The sequence below is a fragment of the Glycine max genome, chromosome 19, assembly GCF_000004515.6.
Source record: "Glycine max cultivar Williams 82 chromosome 19, Glycine_max_v4.0, whole genome shotgun sequence".
NCBI lineage: Eukaryota > Viridiplantae > Streptophyta > Magnoliopsida > Fabales > Fabaceae > Glycine > Glycine max.
In genome coordinates this window covers 48462359-48487636 of record NC_038255.2, presented here as the reverse complement: position 1 = coordinate 48487636, position 25278 = coordinate 48462359, and the positions used below count along the sequence as shown (strand labels likewise).

The 25278-nt window shown below is 30.9% G+C and overlaps 1 protein-coding gene across 1 annotated transcript; it reads left to right on the top strand.

Moving 5' to 3' along the window:
* The first annotated feature begins 8870 nt into the window (after positions 1 to 8870).
* On the top strand, positions 8871 to 24831 carry LOC100795843 (protein SUPPRESSOR OF QUENCHING 1, chloroplastic). Its single transcript, XM_006604725.4, has 28 exons — positions 8871 to 9407; positions 9755 to 9855; positions 9931 to 9987; positions 10081 to 10175; positions 10485 to 10584; positions 12315 to 12373; positions 12505 to 12629; positions 12953 to 13022; positions 13736 to 13823; positions 13969 to 14047; positions 14453 to 14513; positions 14793 to 14868; positions 14949 to 15059; positions 15326 to 15421; positions 15689 to 15811; positions 17881 to 18078; positions 18451 to 18555; positions 18659 to 18723; positions 19101 to 19194; positions 19382 to 19539; positions 20774 to 20823; positions 20913 to 21034; positions 21307 to 21414; positions 22042 to 22134; positions 22776 to 22812; positions 23323 to 23570; positions 23674 to 23823; positions 24180 to 24831. The coding sequence occupies exons 1-28, from the start codon at positions 9038 to 9040 to the stop codon at positions 24342 to 24344; spliced, it is 3204 nt and encodes a 1067-aa protein (XP_006604788.1). The 5' UTR covers positions 8871 to 9037; the 3' UTR covers positions 24345 to 24831.
* Positions 24832 to 25278: the final 447 nt, after the last annotated feature.

The window sequence follows — 25278 nt, the reverse complement described above, 5'->3', positions numbered from 1 at the left end:
CTTAAATATATAATTAAAATAAACACTTCGAGGTAGAAATTTAACTAGCGTAAAATTAATTCAATTTAATAAGTGATTTTGAATTTAAATTTTAAATATGTAATTACAATTGGAAGAAGATGTTTATTTATAGTAATTTTTTCTAGTTTGAACTGAATTATCTTTGTTGAAAAATACATGCTATTTTTTTATAAAAAAAGTTATATTATAAATTTAATGTATTTATACTGTGATTTAAGTTAATATGATTAAAAGAATACTTATTTACAAGGCATGCGTAATAATTAAAAAAAATATATATGGAACAAGACTTTCGTTAATGTTGACCATTGGAAACAATACACATACATGGTATAGAAATACTAGACACGGGTGGCGTATTAGAAACATGTACTTATAAAGTATCGGTGTTGCCCTGCTTGGTTGGATAAGCTTGACGAACGTGAACTGGTGATGTAAAATCATGGAACATGACTTGGGAGGAGAGAGAGAGAGTTTATTTTGTTAATGAGTATTTTATCATGCTTATTAAAAAATATTTTTAATTTTTTAATGAGTTAAATGTTTTTATTTATTTTATATTTTTAATTTCTTAAGATCTATTTTGGGAATACTTGCTAATAAAATGTTGTTTTAAATTTACTTTTTCAATTCAGTTTTTCTAATTGGCTTCTTTAAATAATATATAAAGAACATCAAATATATTATATTAAATATTTTTAGCTCTTTGAAAAATAAGTATGAAAATGAGTTTTATATTTTTATTATTCTTTTTAATACACGTACAATGCACATTAATACAATAAATATTTCCAATAAATGATAAAAGTATTCATATTTAATGTTTAACGGTATTTCAAAAAAAATTGCATAAAAAATAATACATGAACAAAACCAATATATATATATATATACACATTTGAAAAATGATTTTTGAGTAAAATACTATTTGACTCAATTTTTTTTCTTCTTAGAAGAAGTTAAGTCACACTTTTTAGAAGTTTGATTTTAAAAAGAATATAAAAAAGTTTAAAACTAATTACAGTCATTTAAAACTACATATCCTTATCTTCTTTTTCTCTCATTACGAACAAATTGATATAAAAAATGAATAAAACTTTTAACTTAAAGAGACTTTTAAACTAAAACTATTAATGTAACGAAAAAAAACTAAAACTATAAGACAATTTATATTTTGTTTTAAAGTGTTTATTGTAGACTCAAACTTAAATATAATCGTTAAGAACCAACATTATGTTGGTGCAAGTGAACTGCATTAGAATCTTTTAAGAAAAGTTTTGGATTTGAAATTTGTAAAAAAAATTATAGTAGTTAAAAAAACACTCCTTTACTAAAATTGATCAACCAAATTTTTTTTACAAAAATGAAACACCAATAAAGTTCAAAGTAATTTACAGTATAATAACATAGTAAAAGAACATATAATTTTTAAAAAGAAAAAACTGGGCAAACATAAGTTTGTTTTTCTTGCTTTCATGCTTTGTCTAACTGAAAATGATGTAGGGCAGTGGCATTGGGTTGTTGGAAATGACGAGGAAGTTGTTTTGAGTTTGAGGTCCTTTGGCACTTGATAAATGGCAGCAATAGGTCCTAGGTAGGTCATAGACTCAGATTCAGAGAAAAGGCACTTCTGGTTCTCGAGGTGTATCCTCTCCAATAGAAATTGATTTGGAGAAAAATTAGCAGAAATAAATCTAAGTGTCATCAAAAATACTCCTGTTCTCTTTTCTAAGAAAAAAAACATGATATTTTTTTATAAGTAAATTTTGATTATTTTTATTTTATTTAATAAAATTAGTTTTAAAATACATTTTATTTAATTGAGAGTTTATACTTAATATTAAATTTTAATAAAAATAATTTAAGAAAAAATTATTTTTTAATTAAAAATAACATCATTTAATGAAATTAACTAATTTTATTAATAAGTATGAAATTATTTTTTTTCCTTACAAAATAAAATGGAAGAAGTATAGTACTAAAACTATTTAAAAAGTTTATATTTATTTCTCTCTTTATTAATTCCATTTCTTCAAAAAAAAAATTTTAGAATGTTTACGAATATTTTCTCCCTTGCCTTTTTACTTTTATTAATGGGTCCTTATAATAGAAACCGAAATAACAAGATCATTGTATTTAAGTTTATCGTTGGATCTTGAAATACAAGAAAATTAGTACTTCTACTTCATAATAATCATTGCATAAAATATATTTAAAAATAATTGTCATTTTACTTTTTTTAATGTAATATTAATTATTTTTTTACTTGTATTTCTTATGATATTAATAATATAGATTACAAAATTTATAAACAATTAATAATAATAAAACTAATTTCATAGAATTATTATTTTTATTGGTGTAAAATAATTTAGAATTATAATTATATAAAAAAAAGTACGAGATAAGATTAATTACTTCTTTTATGGATTACTAATACACCTGTCCAGTAATTAATTACTTACCTGTCCTCTTATTCTCTCACGGTCGCCCAATTCTAGGTGGGATGTAAATCTAGAAACGTCTCTTTTCAAGGTCTTGGGGAAGAGTGGTGCTCGGTTTCGTGGGAATTCTTTTTAGTTTTGGGAATTGGGAATTTGTAAATAGTAGTAAAAAATAGTACATTATTTATTTTAAGAAAAAAATTGGTTTAAAATATTACTCCCTCCTATCACCCATTATAATATATATTTAACTAATTCATATTTTTTTAAAAAAATGTTTAATTTAATTAATCATATTAAATATATTAATTATTAATATTTTTATTTTTTATTTTTTTATCCACTTAATTATTTTTATTAGTATTTAAAGAGAAAATAATTAAATAAAAATATATAAAAAGATAATTAATATATCTAAAAATTAGAAAAATATCTTATAAAAAGAAACAAATAATTTTTTGATAAAAATCTTATAATTAAAAAGATTACAAAGCGCTATTATATGAGTAATATATTTTATTAATTGTTTAACCAATAATTTTAAAGACTACTCGTAATTAAGAAGAATTTAAATATAAAAAATTTTAACTTTTTAAGTTATAATTTTAAGATAATAATTAACAAAAAATTAAGGGGAAAATGATTAAAAAAACATACAGTAACTTTTTTATTTTAAAAATAGTAATACTCCGCTTATTTTTTAATAATTTTTTATCTTTATATCTTTTACATACGAATTTGATTTGAACTAAAACGTTAAAACAAGTAATTCTAAAAGTTGATATTGAAAGTATAAAAGTAAAAATTATTAAAGTAAATAAATATTTTGATATGATAAATATTTTGGACACAAAAAATTGTTTAATTATTTTCTTAACATTAACACTATATAAAATTTAAAAATATATAGATTATAAAATTATTAAATAAAGTACCACGGTAAACTGTCGGTGTAAACTACTACTAAATTAATACAGTACACTACTATAAAATTAATAATATGAATAATTACTCTTAGATTATTAATGGTCCGTTATACAAGTACTGATTGATTGAGTAGTGATTACTGTGATTAGCGAGTAAACTGAAATAAGATTAATAGTACGTGCGCAACAGTTTTGGTGTATACAGCCATGTAGATAGGCATGGCACCCGCGTGGACAGGAAGTATTATCGTTGCTCGTCCCCGAACCTTATTCTGTTTTTCCCATCCCATCTCTACTCTCACGGTGGGGTAATTTTTGCCCTGTTTCCATTTCTCCTGCAATGCCCGTTTTATATTAAAAAAATATCAAAAATTATAAAAAAATATAATTTTTTTGTTTTATCTCAATTTTTTAATAATATTAAATTTAAGGTTTAATTTTAAATTTAAAACATGATTAAAAATACTAAAATAAATCAATAATAATAGTAACAAAAACACACAAATATAAAAGCTTTCACGAGTTCACGGGTTGAAACGAACATTGAAGAAGGATAAGTGAAATGAACGGTAAAGAAACGAATAAGTAAAGGGGATGAAATGGTGAAACGAATAAGGTAAAGACAGTGAAAAAATGAAAAAGAAACGAAGGTGAAACATTGAAAAATGAATAAAGGTGAAAAAGGAAATCAAATTGTAAGATATTACTTATATATATGATAATTTTATTTTATATTTTTTTATTAGTAAAATATATTAACCCTTATATTTATGTTATACATATTATAAGATGATATACGGGAACATGCCTGATCCGTCCCTGAATTAGATGCTGGAAGGGTTTTCATTCCTATTCCCATGAAATTTTTTTTCCCGATGCCCCTGAATGGGACACTCCCCGCGAGAATCTCGAAGTTACAGGAGAATTGTCATGCTACATGTAGCTCTATTTAGTAGCAGTAATTAATTAGGAATGAGTTCATAAGAGAAAAAGCAAATTCTCTTCAAAATGCCCATTAACTTCGTTCATAGTTCGTACAGAAGAACCAAATGGAATGGCTGCGGCCTGCTGGTCTCAATTCATAGATAAAGAGATGCGGAAGAGAAAGATGAAAAAATTCATCCATGCTTTAAGCTATAATTTTAGATTGAAAATTTCAAATTGTCAAAAAAAAACTAAATGGGTAAAATATATGTATTGGTTTATTGTTTGCAGACGAGAGGAAGGGTTGAGTTTAACTTCCATTTAAGTCTGAAATCCAAACACACTAATGGTATGTTTGATTGTGGAAAAATAAGAAAAAAAGGAAGATTTTTTTTTTTAACTTAGTGTGAATTTCACACCTCTTTTTTTTATTTTAATTTAAATACTTTTTTATTTCTTTCTCTTCTCTCCAACGAAATCACTCATAAAATTCTTTGTGCATGTTGTTCAAAAATATATTTTGCTAGTGTAAATACATGGGATACAATCATACAAGTTTATGATGAATAAACGAAATTTATCAAATAAAGGGGTAGAAATTACTGTAAAAATGTTTTAAATATATATATAAAGAATATGCTATAACATTTTTCTTACAAATATAAGCAACAAATATTGAAGGAGAGTTTATGGTTCATAAAATGATATAAGAATGAGGGTTAATTAGTCAAATATGATGAGATCTGAGAAGACATAATGAACTAAATTATGGATGTATTTGGTTGAGAAAATGACAGTGCACTCTCTTTAAAGACTTTTTTTTATGATTGATTGAATTTTTTTGAAATTATCAATTTTGGTAGATTTAAATTTTTATTTAATATAAATAAAGAAAAAGAATTATTAAATAAAAAGAAAAATCCACTAAAAGCAATCCTTTTTTTAATAAATTCTAACCAATAATTTTTTTTTTTTAAAAAAAAAGTATCAGAGAGTGCTATGAATATTTGTCATGAAACATATCCTACTATTACCGGTGAGAGACGTAGATTGCACGCGACGCGACAAACACGGGAGGGTATTTAGTTGAAAATCTAACATTGTTGCTGTGGTGTGGCTAAATGTAAGCTTGAGACAACCTTGGTAGTTGCTACGCGAAACATGTCTGCATCTTATAACTATAATAAGCTGATCTAACCTCCCAACACACTATTTTTGTCACTAATCAAATAAAGGCAAGTGTTAAAAAAAATATTAAAACAATGTCATTAATACTGTATTTCTATTGTGATTTTTTAATATATTTCTAATGTGAATTTCAGCAAAAACTTTCTATTTTCAATTTCTTAACATGTATCTTTGGATATTGATCGGTAAGACTCTAAAATAAAAATAATTATATATTTTTAAGGTATGACATGCTCAATTGTTTCTTTTTTAAAATATTTTTTTAAAAAAATATATTTTTTGTTTTTTTATATATTTGTTTTAGTTTTTCAGTATAATTAGTAGTTTAAAAAAATATCATTAAAATTAAAAATTATTTAGAATAGTTTATCATAAAATCAGTTGTTTCTTTTAAGAAAAATAATTCTTATGATTTACAACAAACATAAATTAGTTTCTATTTTTTTTTAAAAAAATCTCTAAAAACAATTACTATAAGAATCTCTAAAAACAGTTACAAGGAAGGAAGATAAGGAAAAAAATAAAATTTTAAAATTTGAATTGGAAAGAAAATAAAAGAAAGGAAAAATTTAAATTTTTGTTGTTAGAAGTCATCTTATTCTTTTATTTTCTTTTCAATTAAATAGAAAAAAAATTTGTAAGTTGTGTTTTCTTTTTTCTCTTATTCTTTCATTTCCTTTCATACATTTACCCGGTTCAGTGGTTGACGACGGTAACGCACTAATTCCAAAACCTGATAAGTGACGGCGTTTACAGTTTACAGTTTACAGTTTACACTTGATGGCAGAGACACCGGTCTTTGGTGTTTTCCTCTACAGTTCTTCACCTTAAAATTAAAAACAGATAAAGTCCTCTATTTTTCTAGCTTTAAAACTGTGGGCCTCCATCACTCAATGGGGCGCCTTACAGCTAATGCCCAATAAGCCCATTTATGTTGCTCCTGCTCATCTTTTCCCAAGTATTATTATTACAAATATTTATTTATTACAAAAGTTTCTTATATCTAATCCTTTATTTTATTTATTTTTGTCAAAAATAAATAAAAACATTCTTTTAGAAAAACTATGTCAACCACATACTTATTATAGAAAATATATTCTTATTCTTTATGCAGTAAGAATACATCTTTACAAATGACAGAATCCACTAATAAGAAATCTGTTTTGTTAAATTTTACTCTCTCTTTACCCATAAATATCTCTAAAACTCTTTCAGAAAAAATAAAAAATCTTGTGAAATATTCATATATTTCAGAAGATGCCAAAATCTCTCTGTCCCTAAATCCTTTGTTGAGCCCCTACAACATATTTAAAAGACATCATTATTCTTTAATATCTATTACCAGTTTGATTACCACTAGAAGACCATATATGAAGGAATATGTCCAATCTTTAAGAATGGACTAGTGCTCTCTGAGTGCTACTTCTGAGGAGCAATATGTTAATATTGAGATTCCTGAATAACTAATCAGAGGTTGGCAACACTAGGGATATACTTATCTTCACTATGGAGCAATTAGACTAGTATTATCCTTACATGGCAGAAGAGGACTGCCTGTAACCGCCAGAGTCTCTCTATTAGACTCCAGTTACATCCACTATGAAAATGTCATGATCGAAACTGTATTAACTACCCTCCATGCTGGAAGTGTAGTTCTCACCATTTTCCCAAATTACAACGTCAATTTGAGAGATCCTACTCTCCCACAAAGGATGGAAGTTCAAATCTAGATCAATGGAGCTGAACAAGAATCTGAATCCCATTCTGCTACCTTGCATCATCAGATCATATATAGATTACAGAACCATGTTGTTAATCTATCTATGCCTACTAGCCATGATAGTGCTCTCTTTATTTTGGCTAATAGCCAAGAAGAAACTTCATCTATTGTCCAGATCCCCAGAAACATTTTTAGAAAGGAACTCCAAGAGCTGATCCCTCTTCAATGGGTGACCAGTTATGAGAAGTTCAAAGATAATACTAAACCTCTTAGTACCTCTCATGGCACTTTTAGAAGATTTGTAGATGGGCTTGTGACCACAACCTTCAAGAGACTAGATGAAGCCAGTAGCAACAACTCTTCAGAGGTTTTTCATTCTTTAATGATAAAACCTAAAGTCAAAGATGACAACAAGATGTCAATATTTATAGTCAAGGCAGATGGAAGAGTGATATATTCAGATAAAGTAAATTGACACTTTATTTGAGATGTTGCCCCTGAAATATGTGATTCAGACTGCTCATATGATGACCATAATGGAGACACAAATGATGAAGATGAAGGTGAAGATGAGTGTATTTCTTGATTAAATACATTTTTATAAAATATTTTTAAGAAAAAAATTAAATAAAGAATATATTTTTATAATGTATTAAATTATTTACACATCATAAAATTCTAACATTATATTGTTTAAATATAAATTTATAGCCAATAGAAAATAATGTATTCATTCATAATATAAAATAATTTTATATAGCCATTTAATAAAAAATAATTATATATGATATTTTTTAAAAAATTTATTATAGATATCTTGAAATTCAAATTACATTGTTTTTTTTTATTAATTAATAGTATAAATTTTTAACCCATTTCATGACTATTAAATTACATCTTTTTTGTGAATTTTTAGTACATATTTTATCCTTATAAAATTAATATGCGTCATTTTTTATCAATTATACGCAAAATGAATATAAATATAATATTTTTTACACCAATTATGCATATATATTAATGTAAAATGTGATATTTTTTATATTAATTATACATATAACCTATATAAAAAAGTAACACAAGTAGGTTTGAATGTCTAAACCTTATAGCAAACTAAAAAATGACAATTTTAATTTTTTGAGGATAAAACATGTATTAAATTTTTTTAAAAAAATAACTTTTAAACATTTTTATATTTATGATAATAAAAAACATATTGTATCCTATAATAAATTTCTTAAAAGTCAAATTACATTAATTTTTTATTAACCAATGGTATAAACATTTTACATTAACATTGCATAACTATTAAACTATATTCTTAATTTTTTAAGTCAAACCAAGTAAACTAAACTATATATTTAACTTATGTCGATGCCAAATAGATTTTTATTACTAGAACATCAGTGCATACTATTCACTAATTTTATTAATAATTAATCATTGCTAAAAAATTTGTATGATCATCTTTGATGGAATATCACTTTTCAAACATTTTTTTTTCATTCATAAAATTTGAACTAAAAATTTTAATTAAAAAAAATCAAACCCAATATTATTCGAAACAACCAACTCTGAAACAGGCTTTGAGCTAACGGAGAGTCACAAGATGCATAAATGGGCAGAAAAATTCCACATAGAATGGAGAAAATAAAAAAAGAAAAAAATGCATGAAAGGAAAAATAAAATGTAGTGGTGAAGAAGTGGATAAGGTGACACATTGGATGATTTTGGTAGCAAATTACAAATTAAACCCCGTCCCCGGCACTCAGAAACAGAAAATCAGTTGAGTGAAGCAGCGTCACTGCATCAGCATGGCCATGGCATTTGAAACGACTCATTTTTTACTATCGCGCCCAACCGCGTCCACCTCAACGCTCTTCTTACTCTCTTCGAATCTCACACGACCCAAACCTGCTTCGCTTCCTTCTCGATTCTTCCATTGCCGATCGAAACGCCTCGTCTTGACGCCTCGATTCGCCGTGAAAGCCTGCGCGGTGAACGTCGAGGAGAAGAATGTCGCTGCAATATCGGGAGAGTGGGGTAAGGTTTCCGCGGTGTTGTTCGACATGGACGGCGTGCTTTGCAACAGCGAAGAGCCTTCTAGAAGAGCTGGCGTTGATTTGTTCGCCGAGATGGGCGTCGATGTCACCGTCGACGATTTCGTACCGTTTATGGGAACTGGTACTTCTCTAGTTTTCTGAATTCTCTTTTGCGCTTTGTCAGCGATCATTTATTTGAATGTAATTTCCAAAGCGAGAATCGCATAAAACAATCTCAATGCAACTAAGAATTGAAGAAACGTTGCTCTTGCTCATTTTATCTAAAGACTCTCAACTTAGAGCTAGGTGATGGGAATTAATAAACCTGTTTACGTAGAACTTTGTTGAGCTTTTGTGTCATGGATCAACTAGGTGATACTGTGTATGAATTACAGTCTCTAGGAAGATGGGCACCATTTTGTTTTGTTGAGCTGCGAATTTGGCTATTCAGCTTTTATATTATTCATTGTTTTTTCCTTAATATGATAGGAGAAGCAAATTTTTTGGGAGGTGTTGCTTCTGTTAAGGGAGTTAAGGGATTTGATCCAGAAGCTGCAAAAAAAAGGTTTTTTGAAATATATTTGGATAAGGTATTTATATTTCTCTTGATGCTACTTTTTATTTCTTCCATTCGATATTGCCTAAAGTGTTGTTACTTGTCTCAGTATGCAAAACCAGATTCTGGAATAGGATTTCCAGGTGCTCTTGAACTCATTTCTCAGGTATGTAAGACTAATCACGATTAACGTGGTTTGATTTTGATTGCTTTGCTGTTTCATCAAGTAACTAAGAAAGGTCATGGTACCGGATAACAGTGTAAAAGCAAAGGGCTTAAAGTGGCTGTTGCGTCTAGTGCTGATCGTATAAAGGTTGATGCAAATCTAGCTGCTGCTGGTTTACCATTGTCAATGTAAGCCAACATTCTGAGTGATTTGTTGAATGTGCATGGAGATATTCGCTCCCTATACATATATTTGGAATTTTTAATTTTATTTCTTCAGTTAGTTATAACCACATTAAGGTATTAAGCCATAACCCAAGATGTATTGTAGTCCACTGCATATTATATGCTAAGCTGTAGGATGATTAATTTAAATGAGGTACAGACAACATACATTTGTTCTTACATCTCATGCCTGATTTCATCAGCTTGAATTTAATTGCAACCTGCACTCTATAAAGTTTGTTCTTAATTGTACAATTGAATTTGTTTTATTAGGTTCGATGCAATTGTGTCTGCTGATGCTTTTGAGAATTTGAAACCTGCTCCTGATATTTTCTTAGCTGCATCAAGAATATTGAATGTGCCCTCCAATGAGGTATATGCTGCAAGATTGAGCTTATCATTAGAGGCCTAAGTTGTATTTCTTGGATGATTGACTTTGTAGAGTGGTGGTGTTTTGTTGTTAAAGATGTAATATAAAGCCAATCACCTGTCTTCATCTAAAATCATAAGCTTTTGGGATAGTTGGTCTATGACATGGTATTGGAGCCTCTAAGACCAAGTAGTATAGAGTTTGATCCATCTTCCTTCCATTTTTCTTATAAAGTTGGATTTTAGCACAAGGTGGTTTGGCCCTATCATTCGTCCATGCTTAGAGGAGATGTGATAAAGATGTAATATAAAACTGTTCACGTGTTTTCACCTTACAACTTTAGCTTTTAGGATTGTTGGGTTTGTTACAATGGTTGTTAATTATTAGGATAACAAAAATATGCAGATTGTTGGTTACTATTTAAGGCTTTTGATATCATAACTAGGGCTTTGATTTGGGATTTTATCTTAATTTAAAGTTAGTTAGTTTATTTTATCTTCGGACTTGGTTATTTTTATGCTTTTATTATGTTGAGGTCGTAATGTATTTGAGCTTTATTATGTTTGAGCTTTCTTGGCTGATATATAGTCCTTTGCTGTAAACCTTGAGTAGCTTTGATTACTGAATAATATTGAATTTTCCTTTTAAGAGAATAATTGGAAGAGAAATCCTAGTAACACAATTTCTTTTCGTCACATTCCCTCCTATTGGGTGAAATTCATGTGAGTCCCATTCCCCATTCGATGTGTCTCATTCCCAAACTAGCAGGATCCATAAAAATTTCAGTCAATAAGAGAGTGTTAAAAAGTGTGTTGTTATTTGAAATTTAAGTTGTATGAGTATTTTGTACCCTGAGGAGTACTCTAGGTTTATTAGGGGAGTACCATGCCAAGAGGAATACTCCTGAATTTTTTCCCATTTGTTCCCCATCAACAATCAGTATCAATAATACTTAACAAACATGAACCTATATAAGAAAATAATGAGACAGGTACTTTGCTTTCGGGTGATAAACTTCTTTAATGTTTGCTACTAAGCAAAAAGTTATCTTGAATTTTTTCATGATAGCTTAAAATTGTTTCTGCAATAAGATGCATCTAGAGTTACTAAGGGGGTGTTTGGTTGAAGATAGATTTTTTCATGCCCGAGAGTCATGATTATTAGGAATCATGAATCCTGGAAATCATGAATTCTAGGGATTAAAATTTGTTTGGTTGTCACAAACATTCTTGGGAATGTTTATACATGTTTTCTCAGAATAAAAAAAATATTATATAATTGTATTAAATGAGCTAATAAGGGTAGCATGGCATTTCTAATATAAAAAGGGTAACATGTCATTTTACAGCATCAAAATTTTTCTTCCAACTAGGAAAAGTTAGATTCCCACCTTTCCATGAAAACAATTTTGTGGGAAACATAACTAATTTTTTTTCCACGAAACAATATTTCTTGGAAATGTTATTATTTGAACAATAAATCAAACATGAGAAACAAACATTCCCAACTTCATATTCCCTAGGAAACTAAAAACTTTCCTGTGTACCAATTACCAAACACCCCCTAAGTGTGTAGACTCCAAGTTTACTCTCATAAGTAATGACTATAACCATCTATTAAATATTAATGCAAAGCTTAGATCAATATACCATTGAATTTGATATCCTTATGTAAAAGGATGATTGTATTTTCTCCTAAGCATCAAAAAGTAATCTCCTTAAATGTATTCCCAGTGCATTGTTATAGAAGATGCGCTAGCTGGAGTGGAAGCTGCCAAAGCTGCACAAATGAGGTAAGTTTTGACTTGTGTTTCCTGTATTAAAAAAGAAGATTAACAATGATTGCTAACCCTAACCAATTTCTGCGCAAATGTTTATGTATTTCAAATGTAGACATAAAAAATATTTACATGATTGTTTGCAGATGCATAGCTGTAAGGACCACATTATCAGACGAGGCTCTAGAACCAGCTGGCCCAACACTTATCCGAGATAACATAGGAAGTGTTTCGCTTGATGATATTCTCAGTGGTGGCTCTGTTGGATATAGTATGTAGTCTTGGGAGTTTAATGTAAATCTATCTTTTTCCTTTAAATTGCCTACGATGTAGAATGGTAAAGCCACATTTGTTCCATAATTTAAGAGTTCTGAGCTCTGAGCTCTGAGTACTTCGTGTATTGCAAATCCTTCTCACTTATTGCAACATGCACACTTTAATACTTGGTTAATTACTGTATTTTGTAAAGTTGTTTCTTTTATTAGAGTCTACCTTTTAATTAACATAGTTATTTTTCTGACAATTATTCTTGGATAGTGCTCAAGAGTGTAGATATTATATTGCATGAGGTCTTATATAGACATGCCATTGCAGATAAGAGGATGCAGGGCTCTGAAACACTAAATGATTTTGCGGAGTCTTCATCTACTGTGCTTGCTGGAGGGTAAGACCGTTTTATGTTGGTATTTTTTGTTCTCATTCTCTCTTTTGAAATCTAAAGATTTTCTTCCAAAAGTAAATTTGTAAGCTATGCAGTCTTAGCATCATTTACAATCTAAGTCTTATCAGGGTGTTGATGATGATGGATAGATAACTACTACCTATAGAGAATCAACACTTAGATTGTAATTCAGTACTATTTCTATTAACCTTTTTTGAGGGTTTATATTTTTCGTGGTCTTCAATTCCTTAAACTTTTAAACCATTTAATAGTAAATCAATAATGTGCCTGCATTTGATGCATAATTAGAAAATTCTGTTTGCATGGCTATTGGTGGTGCAGTGGTGATAACGGGGATTGATTAGGTCAATTTCAGATTTTAGCTCATGTGTTGAACTGGAATTGGCTTTTAATATATATTTTTTCGATTTAAAAAGGAAATAATATGAAAAAGTAATAAGTCTAAGGTTCACTAATTGTAAAAGTTGAACAAGTTGCTACTGCAAGGTAATGTTATGTAATGTAGATCTGTTTGCTTTTATTCACAATGTGTAATTTTATACCATGAAATTATCCCATATGATGAATAATGGCTTTCCCAAATGTGTAATTTTATACCATGAAATTTTTTATTGGTCTGGTATTTTTGCCCGTGCTACAAGCAGAGCTTCTTGTTGATTTGATATTATGAGGGTGCAGAAATAATTTATGGGCAGGTTGCAGGGTTCTCGGCGAGATATACTGAGATTTGGAAGTCTGGGAATTGCTATCTCTTGCCTTTTCTTCACCATAAGTAACTGGAAGGTACAATGATGTTGCACAAAATTTACTGTAAAGTATATATACTATACATTTTTGGTTGAATCTTAGCTCTTCAAATTTTAATCTTTTTGGCAGACAATTGACTTGCAAGTCAATCATGTGTAACTAGCTGATTGCTATACTGCAGGCAATGCAATATGCTTCCCCTAAAGCAGTTTGGAATAAGTTGTTTGGTGTTACCCAGCCACCCTTGGAGCAGAAAGAAGGTAATGAATCCATTTTATGCTGTTATAGACTTTCACCATTTTTTGTATTTTCCCATCTCCTATGTCATGGCCTTTGTTGGTGCTATATATAATATGAATACAAAGGACTACTGAATTTAAAACTGCATGTTAGATAAGGATAAACGATCTCATTTCTACTCTGGGTGCCAAAGTCAAACTTTGGACCATAACGTGACTGAAGCTTTATGGTCATGTCAAAGAAACAGCCAGCCTGAAAGCTTAAGCTGCTATATAGGACAGATGAAACCATTTATCTCATGATTATTGCTTAAGTTAAATCTCTGGTCAAGTATGCTGGTGTAGCCTCTGGCTTTTTTTCTTTTTTTTTTAGTTATACTAAAAAATAAAGTAAAAGCCATAGAATTATTGCTTTTTTGTTCTCAGATAACTCAAGAGATGATAGGATCCAGCAATTTGTGAACTACATATCTGATCTGGAAAGCAGGTAATTAATGATTTGTTAAATTTATCTATTTTAACCATTTTCTCATGGTTTTAACCCTTTTCTTATTTTATTAATATATATTTTTCTCAATATTATCCAAAATATAGCTTGAAGAGAATATTTTCTATTGTCAGCTGTGTGTAGAATTGTAACTTGTATTACCTCCTCCTTGGAAAAAAAAGCATAGATTGAACATTGAAGCTTGGTACATCCATGAGCAACTATCGAAGTTGTTGTTATTATTAATATATTATGATCAATTTCTTTTCACTATTCAAGGGGAAATGCTCAGATTGTTCCAGAATTTCCGTCTAAACTTGATTGGCTGAATACAGCTCCACTTCAGTTTCGCAGGGTACTTTTATCATATCTGAATTATAATCTGATGAAAATATCTGCAATAATGTACTAGGTTTTGATTCTATCTTTTGGCAGGATCTGAAAGGAAAAGTTGTATTGCTGGATTTCTGGACTTATTGTTGTATAAACTGTATGCATGTGTTGCCAGAGCTAGATGTTTTGGAGAAAAAATACAAAGATATGCCGGTAATTTCTTTTCATCAACTTCATATATCTAAATGTTTTAAGTTATCAAATGTGGCATAAAGTATGGCTCTGCTTTACACAATTTTGTCATACAATTAGAAAGTACTATATAAGCTTAAAATTTTCAACATTTTCTTTTTATTATTCTACACTCTTCTCCATGAAAAGTCATTCAGTTGTCCAGTTAATATTTGATTTGAAAAATTGGGTTTGTTCCCACCGTCAAAAGGGGTTAACATGTATTCTTTGATGTCTGCTTTTTTCAGTTCGTTGTTGTGGGTGTTCATTCTGCAAAATTTGATAATGAGAAAGATTCTGAAGCCATTCGCAATGCAGTTCTACGCTATGGCATTTCTCACCCAGTAAGCCTGAATTTGGAATTCAATCATTATTTCAAAGTATTGTTTTTTTCTTTTCCAGAAAAATTTAACACTGGTAAGCTGGTTGTGGACCTGTGGTCAGACGTTCAGTTTATGAAAAACCAATACTGTTTTGATCCGATGGTTTATTCTGTTGACATTTTGTTTGTCTGATTGTGTCATTTGCTTTGATGTTTAATTTTGTTATGATTTGAACTCTTGCTTAATAAAGCATGCTCCATCAATTTTTTTTTTGTTGCCTCCTTTAAGGTTGTCAATGATGGAGACATGTATCTTTGGCGGAAGTTGGGTATAAACTCATGGCCAACATTTGCTATTGTTGGCCCCAATGGTAAGGTTCTTGCACAACTTGCAGGAGAAGGTCACAAGAAGGTACTGTTGACGGCTTTTAATATCCTCCTCATGTATTTTATTGTGATAGTTTTAAATAATGCTAGATAATTCTAGGATTATATGTATCTCATGTCATGCATAGTATGACTTTTGCATTGTTGTTACTAGTTTGTGTAATGCCAGAACTGTGACTGTTGGTATTAGAAATTTAGTGTAGATGAAGAGGAAAGTGCGACTATGCTAGATAGCTATATGAAATTTTTTATATTTACATTTGTCATACAAATGAGCTGTGCATGGGTAACCATTTTTTGAGATCGATGATTTTGAACACTGTTACTCATTGGCAAGTGCACCCGTTTGTCCAAGTAATAAAGTAAAACGGAAGTCTGAGTGTCGAGTCCACAGAGACTTTGTTTGTATTCGGAGTTGTGTCTATCCAATTTTCAAGCAATTAATGAATTGATTTAAAGAGTTGTGATATGGAGCATTAAAAGTAAATCGACATAAAATTAAACTAATTATCTAGCACGTGCAAGGCGAGAAAAACAAACACTTGGAGTGATGAAGCGACGGTAGATGCAGAATACAGATATGTTGGGGCTTAGCCTTCCGAAACTACTCTTGATGAAATATTAATGGTTTTTCTCTATTTAATATTATTCCAATTACCACGTATGTCTACTCATATACTCTAGCCATGATTCCTTACATGAAAGAGCCTAATTTCCCTAATTCCTCTCCTAATCCCTTTAAAGATAAACTAGTTAAATTACATTATTATTGGAGATGCATACAACAGGCTAAATAACACCATTCTATCCCTAGAGATGAATTATTTAGATGTCCTTTTTTCAGTTCTTAAGAGATAGACATTTTCCAATGCCTAAACCCTAAAACATAACATGAATATGGGTGATCGAACCACAAGCATGAAAATAAGCACAGAAAAAGACAATGAAACTGAAATAACATTAAATAGATAGTAGGAGGCATTACATCAAGAGTGTTTGGTTGTTAAACTCACAACAGTGAGTGATTTAGCGTTTTGTCATGAGAGCCTTACAATTGCAAAGAGGGTGAAGAGGGGTGAAGGAAGGGGAGAAGAATGGAGATGGAAGGAAGGAATGACTCCTAATGGTTGATGTTCCTTCTTCTTGCACGAACCCTAGCCTCTTTGCTCTCTGTGAGGGGCTGAATAATAATGAATAATACCTTCCCCCTTCCCTTTTTTTCCTTTAAAACGCAGCTCTGTTCTGTTATTTTTTGCAACCTTGCGCTTAGCGCGACTACGCGCTGAGCGAGGAGTAAGTGGTCATGTGTTAAGCGTGCCTTCACGTGATATCAGGCTTTTCATGTGACTTCTTAGCGCTAAGCGAGTGTTGCCCGTTGAGCGACTGTGTCATGCTGAGCGCGTATGGCGCATTGAGCGAACATCTCCAAACTTTCAACTTCTCTTCCAAGCCTTATTTTGTGTTTCTACAAAAATTACACTACCAAAATAGTATAAATTTACCAGTTTAAGCACCTACTAGACAAAAACTCAGATGGTGTCAAAATCCTAATAATTCACACAAAAAGAAGCAATAAAAGAAGAAAAATCCGATAATTTTTATATAACTTACTTACGAAGTATACTTATGCACAACAGTTATCAAACACATGCAACTATCTCATTAAATGATAATACCATCTGTTTAACAAGAGGTCTTGTTTCGGAGCCTGTAACTATCTATTGCACAGCCACAATGTAGCTATTGCCTTCGGGCCATGAGTTTCTATTCTAACTCATTTGCCTTACCACCAAGTAGCTTAATAGATTGGAATGAAGGACTAATGTTCTAAATAAATATTTAAATATAGCATGATGAAGCATGTCAACTTTAAAATTATTTATTTTTCTTGAAATATATTATGACAAGACAACAATAAATATGTTTACGGATCTTTTAAAGATTTGTATTGCTATAGCTATTGATTTAAAATTTGTTTTTGGAATAGTGCTCAATTACATCTATTGATACATGTAGTTATTGTTGTTATAGCTATTATTTTCTCTTACAATATGGTGATTAAAACAAGTGTTGCATTGTTCCTGTTCTGGAAAGGATCTAGATGATTTTGTGGAGGCTGCACTTCTGTTTTATGGAAAACAGAACATGTTGGACAATACGCCAATTTCATTGAGTTTGGAGAAAGATAATGATCCTCGCCTTTCCACATCTCCATTAAAGTTTCCTGGAAAGCTAGCAATTGATGTCCTTAATAACAGGCTTTTTATTTCTGACAGCAACCATAACCGCATAGTGAGTTCTCTACCCCCCCAATACCACATGGTGCATAATTTATTGTCCAAATTCAATCATAAAGATGGAGATATCCTAATCAAACTGTTGAGATATGATTACATATGTACAGAATAATTAAGAGGAGAAATTACATTCTCCTCTTAATTATATGATATTCCAAGAACCAAACTACTATGCCTAAAATTCCTAAATTATTAATAATGACCATGTGTTTACAAATAATACAAATTAAGCTTTAAATCACTAATTGGCATACTACATTCTGAGTTCAATGCATGCAGCTATAATATTTCTTCTCTTTATTACTAAGCAAGTTGTGTTTGTGTATTAAAATTATCAACAAGTCATATGGCCATGTTTGGTATTCAGGTGGTTACTGACCTTGATGGGAATTTTATTGTACAAATTGGGAGCAGTGGGGAGGAAGGTTTGCAGGATGGTTCCTTCGATGATGCTACTTTTAACCGCCCTCAGGTACAAAATAAAGTAGATCACGTTTTAGCTTCTAATGTATTTAGTTCTTGCTTAATTGTAGCATTTCATCAATATGAGGTACATGTTTTTTTGTTTTCTGTAGGGCCTTGCTTATAATGCAAAGAAAAATATACTTTATGTTGCAGACACCGAAAACCATGCTTTGAGGTACATGGCAGCTTCAGAAAATCAGTAGTCCAAATTTCATTTTTATGATATATGTGACAGCATCTTGTGATGGTAAATTCAATCATAGAAAACAGTTGAAAGGCTCTTGCTTTGTGAACTATATGCCATACCTGCTTCATAATATCAACATTGATCTGCACATAATTTCATTCTTAAAATGTTTTAAGAAAATATTTGTTTGATTTGATAAAAAGAACTTTGATGCTGTATTCGTATTGAACTTGAGTTAAGCTGTTGTATGTAAGTTCAATAGATCAATTTATTAATTTAAAATACAATAATAACTCTGTTTAATATCTTCAATGAAATAGTTTCTTGCTGTAAGGTTCCTGACATTTTTTTTTTTACTTAAAAAGGGAAATTGATTTTGTTAACGAGAAAGTGAGGACTCTTGCGGGAAATGGGACCAAGGGCTCTGATTATGTTGGAGGTGGAAAAGGAGACTCTCAGGTAATAAAATTGATTAGTAAATGTTGAGGATGATTGGCCTTTGCGATGATATATAGCTAAGAATCTAAGATGAACCACAAAGTTAGACTCCTTAAGTTTTTTCAATTATCATCTTTTCATTAAATGTGATTCTGATAGCCTCCTTAATGGATCAAAGTTAGACTCCTCAATTTTCCCTTTTTTCCAGCTCCTCAATTCCCCTTGGGATGTATGCTTTCATCCATTTGACGAAAAAATCTATATTGCCATGGCTGGCCAACATCAGATTTGGGAGCACAATTTATTGGATGCAACTACAAGAGTATTTAGTGGTGATGGCTATGAAAGAAATTTAAATGGATCAAGGTAGGCATCACATCAAATGAAAATACCCCCTCCTGACGTCAAACTTTATTTACATTTCAGTTGTTCTTCTGTGGATTCTATTATAGTAACCTATTAATACCATGATGCTCAGAATATGTTATTATTTTACAGTCATTATGCATATCTGTATGCTATATTACTACTATATGATTTGATATCAAATTTATGGTTTTCAAAAACAATCTTTCTGCATCCCTCTTGTATTGTCTTTAGATTGTTTCTCTAATATTTCTATACTTACCTCTTCTCTTAGGCTATCAAAATTGATTCAACATTTTTCACTCTGATTATTTTCCAATTACTATTTTATAATGTATTTAGCATGAATCAACTGAGAGCTTGGCATTGTTATTTATATTTGTACTGACTGTGTCATGATTTATTTGCTCTAAATTTTCATTTGATTGGTGTTTAATCTGTTGGGAATGTTGGTGTTCTTTCCTTCAAGCACTTTCAATAACTTGGGAGTTGAAACTATGATTCTAAGAAATGGCTGTGGCCAATCTTAAATATGACAGTGAGTGATGTGAACTAAGGCCTAAGGGCATATTTGTCTGCTTTTTAAAGAATAGTGTTTTTAATTAAAAAAAATGTTTAAAAATTATAATAATTAATTTTTTTAAAAAAGGAAAAAACCTAAAAAAGTTATTTTAGTGCTTTTTCTGATATGCTAAAAATAGTAACTTCTGGAAAAAACTACAAAATAATTTGTTATGAAAGTAATTTTTTTTCAAGCTTAAACAAACTGACGATTGATGGTTCTCTTTATTTTTATTTTTTTTCAAATTTGAATTTAAGTCTGAAGAAGGGTCAGTTCGGCTGGCATGCCCTTACAAGCTAAGGTGAAAATTTTGGAAAAAAGCTTTATGTGAAGAATTGTATGAAAAGCTCATTCCTGAAATTTTCACTCCTCAATTTGGCCAATATAGGGGGATACGAAACTGGTTAAAAATTCAGGGATGATCTTTAAATGAAAAATTGGAGGAAAAAAATAATCCCAGGATTTTGTCATGCTCTTTTAATGGGACAGTGGAACTGATTCTAATGTCAATGATGACTAATAATCATTTTGCTAGGACATGTATGTATTTGTGCTTGGTTGGACCATGGTTTACAAATTCTTGGTTACAGTTTATTCCAAGTGTTCTGGTGATTTTTTGGCTAGAAACTCTGAAAATCTTCTGATTAATACTTATGTTTTTGACTGAGATAGTTCTACAAGCACATCATTTGCCCAACCTTCTGGTCTTTCGTTGTCTCAAGGTAACATGTTGCAACAATTCAATTGAACTTGGGTTTACATCAACCGTCATTTGTAATAATAAAAATTTCACTTGACTTTGCATGATAAGATCTAAGGGAGATCTACATTGCTGATAGTGAGAGTAGTTCAATTCGAGCTATGGATCTGAAAACAAGAGGATCTCAGTTGTTAGCTGGTGGTGACCCAATGTTCGCTGACAATTTGTTTAAGGTAGTTTTAATATAATTTCAGAAGCCAATTTCATAGATTTCCTGTTTCATTTTGCCCTGCTAATTTTTCTTCAACAATGAAGTTTCTTTACAAGAAGAGAAAAAACATTACAGTAGATGAGGTCAAGTGTTTCATGATACAAATGTTCTCCGATTTTCAAACACAGAGCTACACAAATCTTTAACAATTAGTGATATATCATATATTTATAACCTTTCTCTTTAGAATTTTTTCTCCTCATAACCTACCTTTTTATTCTCAAACCTCTGCAGTTTGGTGATCAAGATGGAATAGGCTCTGAGGTACTTCTTCAACATCCATTGGGAGTTGTGTGTGGAAATGATGGTGAAATTTATATTGCAGATAGCTACAATCACAAGGTAGACAACTCACTCAAATACTTTTGAATTGTTATGGCTCTGGCATGCAGTATATCTTACAGAGAAGAGAGGGACAGTTTTAGAATATTTTACATGTTCCTTTTGTTTTTACATACATTTCCCTATAGAGCGAGGGAGAGCGAGCAAGAGAGAGAGTTTTACAATTTATTACATGTTCCTTTTGTTTTTACACGTTTTCCAATTTTCTGTCATTGCTGAAGTTTCCAACAATTCTCTCCTCATTCTCGATGTATTGTTCTCGTAAGGAAAGGATTGACTGGTCACCCTGCTGGTTTACTTAGGAATCAATATTTGGTGTCATGTAAACTCCTTTAAACATCAGATAACTATAGTAACCTTTTTATGTCAAATGTTGTGAAGGTAGCTAATTCTTTTTCTACAAACCTGGTTAAGGTCTTACACACTGGTTTAACTCTGAACATTTGTGCATAGTCAGATTTATGTCATCAAATTTATCTCTTGGAGGCTTGGAAATTGGATTCATACATGATATGATACAAGTCACTTACAAAGACGCTAATTATTGGATGACCAGACTTTTGCTCCATTATCCTCATTGACTGAATTTCCTATTTTCATTCTCTTTGTTACGTTTCAAATTATCAGATCAAGAAGTTAGATCCAACCAGTAAAAGAGTTAGCACCATTGCGGGGACCGGAAAAGCTGGTTTCAAAGATGGAACAGCTGTAAAAGCTCAGGTTGGTAAAATATTCTGTTCTATTTCCAAAAGGGTAAAATATGATTTTGGCCCCTTTAAAAATTTTCAAATTCAGTTTTAGTCTTCCAAAAGTTTTCTTATTTTTGTCCCTCTAATTTGGAAATAGTCCCTCAAAGTGTATTTTTTGTTAATTATAACCATTTTGAGTACCAAAAGTGGATTATTTTGAAATTAGAGGGACCAAAATAAGATAATTTTTGGAGGACTAAAATTGAATTTGAAAAATCTTTGGGGGCACAAAAAAACATATTTTACCCTTTCCAAAATCATCTCCGAGTTGACATTTGTTAGTTTTATATTGTATTGGTTTCCTCTAGAATTATTTTTTCCTAAAAAGGGGGAAAAGGAAAAATTTATGCTATTTGTTAATCTGACCTAGTCTTGTTTCCCGTTTGTTCATTTTGTACATCTATTATTTGATTGAAAGAATTCACATATTTGGATGCTTTTTTTTCTCTGACTCATCCTTCTCACAAGTCCATTTGAAGATAAAACAAGATGCTTCTTATGTTCTCAATATAAATGACCATGCAAACAAGCTGAACCGAGTAAAACAAATGAAAAGTCTTGCTTACCTAGTAGCCACAGATTGTAATATATATTTTGTCATTTTTCTTGCAGCTCTCTGAACCATCAGGAATTGTTGAAGGGAACAAGGGTACTGATCTTTTCTACTGGAATTTAATTCTCTGTTTTTATTGTTTGCATATATTGCTCTTAAAGAATCCAAGACAATAGAAACTTTTACATATATGGATATTGTCAGGGTACATATCAAGTGAGGGGAGTACATGATTATGAGAGTGAGAGAAGTAGATCATAACTATTGGATTATTCATGTATGGTCAAAATTGGAATTCAAAGTCATGTGACCTTTGAGTAACTTCTGATCTCAATAACACATTCACTAAATCACTAGTAACCGTATGGGAAAGTGCATGATTTGTGTGTGATTTGAATTGCTGAGTAGGGTACGTGAACTACAATGGACATAACTGTCATCTTTATGCATGGTTGTAGAATTCATAAGCAACCTTTTTGTTGTGCAAGTTCATATTTGTTCGTTTTGGGGTTGTTGATCACTTGATCCAATTATTTAGTCTAAACTGAATTGAATTTAAATCAAGTTTAATCTTCGAAATATTTTTTATTCACTTTTTGTTTTCAGGGAGATTATTCATAGCTGACACAAACAACAGCTTAATTCGATATCTAGATTTAAACATTAATGAAACTGAACTCCGTACGTTGGAGCTCAAAGGAATTCAGCCTCCTAAGCCAAAATCAAGATCTTTTAAACGTCTTAGACGACGAGCATCAGCTGACACAATGCCAATTACCATTGACACCATTTCATCAAATGAGGGAAACTTGTCTATTAAAATATCATTACCAAATGAGTATCATTTCTCAAAGGTCCTCATCATCCCCCTTTCTTTCAAACACACTGTAATTCAATTCTTGGCATACAGGCGGGTTTATATATTTCATTAACTGTTGTCCTAAAATTCCATTGCAGGAAGCACGCAGTAGATTCAGCGTTGATATTGAACCTGAAGATGCTGTGAATATTGATCCACTCGATGGATTTCTTAGTCCAGAAGGATCTGCAACTCTTCACTTTAAAAGATCCTCTAACAATGCTTCAGTGGGAAGAATTAATTGCAAGGTATGCTTCATTATCGAATGCAGAAGTTGGTTGGATTTGGAAATACTATAATTTGCTTCAAGCTTTCTAACCTTTTCTTAAGTGTCAGATCTTTGTTTTTCTAGTTGAATGACACCAAGTGTAAAAGGAGGAAGAAAATGTTAATTAATATTAGAAATATCGATAGAAACTTTGGCAGTTTCTCTCTCTAATGTTGGAGGTTTAATTCTAAAATGACTGACTTTCACCTCAATTTTTGTCAGCCTTTTTATGTATTCAACTGCTATGATTATAATAAATCCACCTCATATAGCCTCAGTGATGGTAGACCACCCATCGAGCATCAATGTAAAAAAAATTATATTCATTCTTTACAGGTTTACTATTGCAAGGAAGATGAAGTTTGTTTGTACCAGTCTTTGCTGTTTGAGGTCCCCTTCCAAGAGGGAGTTTCTAACCCTGCCGAAGCAGACGTCACTCTTGCACATTTTGTGAAACCCAAAACTTCAACCAGCAACTTCCTGCAGTCAGTTGCCCCTTAAGTCCGTGGGACCGTGGCACCTTAAACCAGGTTCTTCCAGTGCTGCTTTTTCTTGCTCATCTTTTGTTTATTTTTCTGTATATACTAGTAGTATTCAAATGCTTGAGAGTCATGATCTTTCTTCTGATACAACCCATCGTAAGTTCATTACTAACAAAAATTAAGGTTTTTGTCTACCCTTCCTCGCTTCTTTGAAGATGTGGTCATCAATCATCATTGTGTAATCATGTTGTATAATTTATTTTATTGGATACATATTTTCCTATTCATTATTATAATGTTTTGTTTTGTGGATAAGCAAGGATGGATTGTCTGCCAAGTCGAACACTCGTGCACAGCTATCCTATCCATATTATGATGGTTTGGTGGTCAATAATTGAACATATTTTTATATAAAGCAAATACTGGATGCTTAGCATGTGTTTTCGAAAAATGACTTGTGAAAAGAAAAAGAAAAACAATTTATAATGTGTCTTGTCAATTATTTATTTTTCTGGTTCTTTGTTTCCCTCTCCAACCTGTTTTGCTCTTAAAAACTTCGGTGGCGAATAACGGCAATATTTTTTTTTAATTAATTCTTAGTAGATTCATGGAAGTATGTCAGGCCCTTACATAGCTAACAAAGCAATTTAATAGTGTACTGGTTAGTCTTAGTTGGTAGAATATGGATTATAATATTAAACATAAGACAGTCAAACGTGTTAGTTTCACCAAATCCCAAATTAAGCAGCCGCTGGCTATGAAAATGTCTGGTAGTTTGGTTCGACTTCAAAGCACGATTCAGTGAGTTAATTTCAAAGCCTTGATTATCATCTGGGTATTCAGATTATTAGAGAAAATCCACCTTAACAGAAAACAATTAATATTAAGTGTAGAATATCCCATCCATAACCCTATTCTCTTAACGCATATGGGACTTCTTGTAACCTATCACA

What these genes read in the sequence shown, in the direction of transcription:
- LOC100795843 (XM_006604725.4), top strand. Translation starts at nt 9,038, where the DNA reads ATGGCCATGGCATTTGAAACGACTCATTTTTTACTATCGCGCCCAACC. An exon ending in TTGAAATATATTTGGATAAG is followed by an intron (nt 9,856 to 9,930) that starts GTATTTATATTT and finishes TACTTGTCTCAG; the next exon opens with TATGCAAAACCAGATTCTGG. An exon ending in AATTGTTGAAGGGAACAAGG is followed by an intron (nt 22,813 to 23,322) that starts GTACTGATCTTT and finishes TTTTGTTTTCAG; the next exon opens with GGAGATTATTCATAGCTGAC.